The sequence below is a fragment of the Entelurus aequoreus genome, linkage group LG24, assembly GCF_033978785.1.
Source record: "Entelurus aequoreus isolate RoL-2023_Sb linkage group LG24, RoL_Eaeq_v1.1, whole genome shotgun sequence".
Taxonomy (NCBI): Eukaryota; Metazoa; Chordata; class Actinopteri; order Syngnathiformes; family Syngnathidae; genus Entelurus; species Entelurus aequoreus.
Window position 1 is genome coordinate 11,719,945 of NC_084754.1, and position 6,000 is coordinate 11,725,944.

A 6,000-nucleotide genomic window follows, 5' to 3' on the forward strand; every position below is an offset into this window, starting at 1 on the left:
TTTAATGAAGGCACAGAATGCAGTTGTAAAATAATGATAAAATCCCCAAAAACCCAACTCCTGCTCGAAAAAACATTTGCATAAAATAATGAATTGTTAATAAGTTAGTGACTATGCTCAAAGAGCAGAGTTGAGAAGAAGCACAAAAGTCATGCAATTGTCCACTTTTTTGCATAAAGGCAAAACCAAAACCATTATAGCATGAGTTAGAAGCATTAATGCATCACACATGTAAACACAGCGGTGGAAACTTCTAATAAAGTAACAGGAAAAAGTCTTCAGTGTATGAAACTTGCAATACATTTTACTATACTGGCTAAGAACACAACTAAATTGTACAAGTGCATGCATAACGACCACCCAATTTGAGCAAGAATAAATCTTTTAAACCAGTGCAAAAAAAATGTTCGCTATAAACGTCAATAAAACCAAATAACTCTCACATCACCCATTAGGGTACACCGCAATGCTAAACGCTTGCAGGCGTTGATGGCTAATATGTCTTCGTAATGTGTTTCATTAAAAGGACAATAAAAGCGGAAGGACTTTTCTGGTGTTGGAAAGGGTGCGGAGACAAGTTGAAACACAGGTCACAAGTAGGCCATAAGAAAGTTGAAGTCTTGGAAATGACAGCCTTCCAAGCATGCTTGTGAGTGTGTGCAGTCTTTGCATGCTGCAATAGGCCAGCCAAAAGACATAGATGTATACGAGTCTTAAGACGGGATGCCGTAATCCCTCGTAAGTCTGTGCTACCTCCAGACATTGACTCCAACCAGACTCGCACTGCTTCGTGCCGCGCAGATGTGTGGACAGGGGCTACATTCAAACCAGAAGATACAGCACAACGAGGGATGGGTGTCAGGGGAGAGACAGTAAAGTAATTAGACACATGAAAAAAACAAAGCGAAACAATAAATTCTAAAGCATTGACAAGAGGTGTTACACGGTGCACTGGGATGGGGATGACACCCAATATGTCTGCAAAATGAAAAATTATAATATCAAACACATAATTAGAGTCCAGGCAAAAAGGAACGTAATAATAAAAACATAAAAATCAGATGTTTGAGGACAATAAGGAGGTTAGTCAAGGGAGCAGTCTCCTCCTATCCAGACACAAATATGACAGCAGTAGCCACACTTATTCCAGAAAGGGCTAAATGTCTTGGGTAAGCCCAAAGTACCTCCCCAGGCCTCAAATCCTCGGGTTACCTGTGAAAAAGGTCTGCGAGGGCTCAATGGGCTGGGAGGTTGAGGCCAGCTGGCCACTCCTGTTTTCCTCCGAGGCCTGACATGTTCCCCCTACACCTGGAATTTCAAGAGGATCCAAAGGCTGCAGGACTTGTTGAATTTGTAGGTTCTTGGCTAAATGAGGTGGCCAGTGTACATTTGAACAGACAAACGAAGAACAAGTCACAGAACAGGGTAGGGAGGGTATAGAAATAGGACAACAAGAGGAAAGACATGACAAAAATAATAAGGGAGTGAGAGAGAGGCAGAGAGGAAGTTAGAATGAAGAAGAAATCATCAAAGAGCAGTAGTGGCATGCACTAGATTAGGCTGCAAAAAAGTCAAAACATTCAAGATAAGGTTGAAAAAAATAACACCAATTCATTGACAATGCTAAACCATAACTTCAGTGCCTGTGGGGGAAACGAGCGTGAAATTATTTGATTAGTTTTGAGCGTTAAACAGTAATTGTCTAGCAATGACGTGTTTGCAACACACGAAAAACAAGACAAAATGAAATAATTATTGCAACCCAAAGCAGGGAACATTATAAAACATAACTGCAAACACATCCATAAGCGGTTTCTGCTGCTACCTTTAAAAGTACCAACATGGTCTTCATCTGTGAGGTACTTCTCCAGCCAAAGGCCTGACTGGAGCTCCCTGTCCCATGGGCAGTAATCCCCCTCTGCCAGCAGGGGGAGACAGAGGCCCGCCAAAACAATTTGCACACAAAGTGTAACAGAAGAAGTGGAAAAAGAAGACACATGAAGACACCAGAAATGTGGAGACATTGGAACATAATTACGAGTTTGGTTGCTCCTGACACACAGATGGAATCAAACTATAGACCACAATGAAGTCACACAAGGAGAAAAACAAATATACCTTCACTTGACTCATCATCATCTTCATCTTCTTCCCCATCTTCATCAAGCTCAGCCAGAGCCTCATCCTCGGAGGCGTCACCCCTAAGTTTAGCGTGGAGCTGTACAGCCTCCTTCCAGGGAACCCCTCCAAGGTCTGAGGAGCTGGGAAGTTGCTCCTCTACCTCTAACTCAACTTCCACATCGTCCTGATCCTCCTGCTCGTCCTCCTCGTCCGTGTCGGACTCTGAGCTGCTGCAAGAACATGGTATTCAAAGTATTAGGTCAAGTAGGAGGGCACATTATTAGATTGTTCCAGTGGTGTTTTACAGCCAAATCAACTATTTATCAATCTGTATCAGTTATTTCTTCAGTTTAAGAGCATGATGTAGACCAGGGTTGCTCAAAAAGGTTCATTACGTCTTCTCAATTATATACTAAAAAAAAGTAGGCAGAAGAGCCGCGGGTTGCAGACCCTTTGGTACATATACTTTTAATTTTTTTTTTTTAGTCAGACAATATTTTCAGTATACTAGATGGAATTTTTACCTGACAGACTTGTCAAGTCTACCAGGTTGGTCACGCCTTTACGAAGAGCTGATAAGCAACACATCACAGTGGTCAGGTGACCCTTTTGAAAGAGACTCCAGATAAGAGTCGAAACACGTCAGGTAAAAATTCCATCCAGTATACCGAAAATATTGTCTGACTAAAAGAAAATTTGAAAAGTGTATGTACCAAAGGGTCTCTGGACCCGTATGCGGCTCTTCTGCCTCCTTTTTTCTGGCTCATGATTGCCTTTTTTTTTTTTTAATCTATAGTTTCCGACTGTCTGTGAGTCTGTGTTTACGCGCAGGCACACGGAAGACAAGTAAAAGAGACTGGAAGCCTGTGTGTTCAGTTCAGCTTCTCGAGTGTGCAACCCCTTGGGTAAGCTAACCATGAATACTTGCCAAAAAAATAAAAGAGAAAAGGAAAAACAGTTTAATTTCACATGTACAGATTGTTTTTCCAGTAAAATAAAATATTATGTTTATAATTTGTGTTACGTTTTGCGGCTCTATAATATTTTTCTTTGGTGGAAGAGGCGGCAAAATGTCTCTTGATAGTAAAGGTTGCAGACCCCTGATGTAGACAAAAGCTCTGATTCTGTCTGCATAAAGCCAAATATCTTTTAAAGTAAATTATCGCATATTGTTCTAATATGTGACGCCTTGAAACAAGAATATGTTGACTGACAGTCTAAAACAGACCTGGGCAAAAAACATGGCTCGCTAAACTTTCCAATCCGGCCCGCCGGACTTATCCAAATGATACTGTAAAAATCTTTAACATCCAAACTATAACCTCCAATATTATTCGCAGTGTTGTTTTTAAATTACACCTCCAACGTGATGTGCAGTGTTGTTTTTTACAGTACCGTAAATCTTGAACGATATAGAAAGTGACTTATAGTTATAGGGTTTACGGAAAAAGCTGGCAGCTTAATTGCCAGAATTTTTGTGTTAAATTTACATCGTTTTTTTACAACATTATATTGTTAATGGAAAAAAAGTACATGTTTTTTTTTTATTCTGGCAATTTAGCTACCAGTTTTTCTACCGTAAAAACAAATGTACTGTCTTTCCATTTACAGTAATACACCGTTAAAAAAAAAAAAAACAACCGTAGATTTTACAGTCAAAAACTGGCAGTTCAATCAACATAATTTTAATGCAAAAAAATTGTAGTTTTTTTTCAATTTACAGTAATATGCTGTAAAGAACACTGTAAAATGTATTGTCATTTTTATAAATTTGATGGGTAGTTTGCTGTAAAATCATAAGTCAATCAGATATTTAAGTATTTATTTTTACTTAGACAAAACATTTTAAAAAGTATAATAACATACTGTCCTATTTGTTGCAATAATGGATACTATTATAGTTTAAAAGGCATGCAATTTCAAGCAGTACATATATTTTTTCTATCAAAATAAAAAAATCCATTACATTTAGTGAGAAAATATTCAGTACTTCATTGACACATCATTTCCAGGTGTTTGCGGGCCAGATAAAATGTCGCGGGCCAGATCTGGCCCCCGGGCCTTGAGTTTGACACCTGTGGCTTATATGTAAGTATGTGTAAGAATATGTTGATTGACAGTCTAAAAAAAAAAAAAGTCTTCCTTCATTCGTTATTTTCGCAGTTGTATGCATTTTTATGTGTAATATATAAAAACGCAAATCGAATCGCAATCTTGAGAGAAAAAAGGTAATTAGGTGTTTTACTTAAAATCGTGCAGCCCTACACCTCGCAATTGCAAGGCACTAAGTAGTCGTTAGCCGTAAAAAATCATTATCATGCTACCTGGATCCCAGGTCTACATCTGTGGCTTTATCCAGAACACTGCTGAGGTTATGTTCTGCCAGCGTCTCCTCTGGCACTTCCTCCAACTCCTCCTCCCTCTGCATAGACAGTCGGTAGTTCTCCAGCTCAATGCGCTCCGGTGTGGCGCGAAGCCGCTTCGCCAAACTTGGCTCCTGCAGGCCATTGACCTCCGGCACTGTGGTTGAGAAGCAAAACAATGTAAAGAAACAGGTGAAATAATGACATCAGAGAGGGCATAAAGGTAAAAAAGTACAGCAGATAAAAGCAATGCATGACTGTTTGGGTGAGCATAATTTCTGAATGATTCTAAATAAAACATGAATAATGTCTTCGGTTTGTACAAGGCTTAATTTAGTAGTATACATTAGAGTGTACAATGACTATGTGCGTGTGTTTGTGCAAGTCAACACAGGTGAGTGTAGATCATCACAGTTTGACCTTTTGTTCCCAACCACTATCACCACAAACTTGTATATAGGAAAAACTTGACAAAAACACACCAATCTGTAGCTCTATAGTTGCATTTATTGCATTCGATATGATTACTAAAACAAAATAAATATCATTAAACAGTACAGCACAGCACGGTATTGGTACAAGGTGGATGCCTTGCCTTTTTCCCATCCTGAAGAAGCAAATCCTAAAATCGCTGTTTAACTTAAGAATGTACGGTAAGTGGAATGGATCAAAATTCCACTTTGTTATCTCTCATCTCACTTGCTCAGAATTGCTGTGTATATGGTGCCTGACCTCCATGTGAGAGACAGCAAAAGTGTAATTTAATGTGGTAAGGTTATTATTATCATTGTTTTAGTGACATTCCGTTTCAAATTATACTTTCCCCGAGACAAATTTAGAGATTAAGAGTCGTAATAATCAGCTGACATAAAATGAAAATTGAACAGCAGCATTCAAACAGACGACAGACCACATCTGCTGAAAATGAAAACCTCAAATGTCAGTCAAGATTTGTTTTCAGTTAAAACTATTAAGTTAAAAGGCTACTACATTCACGTCTTATGCTTTAATAAACAATTATTAAAAGTCATCTGGTTGGATAGTTTCCTACCCATACGACATTTGTAATTACTTAATTTATGAGTCTACACTTGCCACATACTGTACTGCAGCAGGCCTGTAATTATTTCAGTCTGAATCCCCTATTCTGGTTTCAACATCTAACAATAAATGCCATGGCCATGCAAATATTGCCACAAGAATTTAAATCTAGTAAGCAGAAGTAGCTATTTAAAAGGGATGAGAGGTTGGTGGATGCATAAGAAGGCAGCAGTAGAGAAGCTCCAATCAGAGGCACTCATTTTAGGCTGATTTGATAGGAGGGGGGAAAGGTAAAGCTCACAAAAGCACTGAAACAGGCACTTAGTCACAGTAAGGTGGGTTGTGGTAAAAGTTATTGTTACAGAAACACATCAAAGAGCAGGCTCTAAAAGACACTTATTACACAGGAAGACGTTGAGCTAAAATTCAGCAGTGACAGGCCACTAGAGGTTACATCCACAAAATAATTAAGCTT

At 38.9% G+C, this 6,000-nt stretch overlaps 1 protein-coding gene across 1 annotated transcript in view; it reads right to left on the minus strand.

The window, feature by feature from the left end:
* The window catches only part of mical3a (microtubule associated monooxygenase, calponin and LIM domain containing 3a), a 132,770-nt gene that overhangs the window by 38,589 nt on the left and 88,181 nt on the right, over window positions 1-6,000 (minus strand). Inside the window, exons 29-33 of the mRNA XM_062035332.1 lie at window positions 4,446-4,641; window positions 2,119-2,351; window positions 1,826-1,918; window positions 1,213-1,365; window positions 754-816 (exon numbers count right to left, since the gene is read on the minus strand). Coding sequence (XP_061891316.1) covers window positions 754-816; window positions 1,213-1,365; window positions 1,826-1,918; window positions 2,119-2,351; window positions 4,446-4,641 — 738 coding nt within the window. The remainder of the gene's footprint in view (window positions 1-753; window positions 817-1,212; window positions 1,366-1,825; window positions 1,919-2,118; window positions 2,352-4,445; window positions 4,642-6,000) is intronic.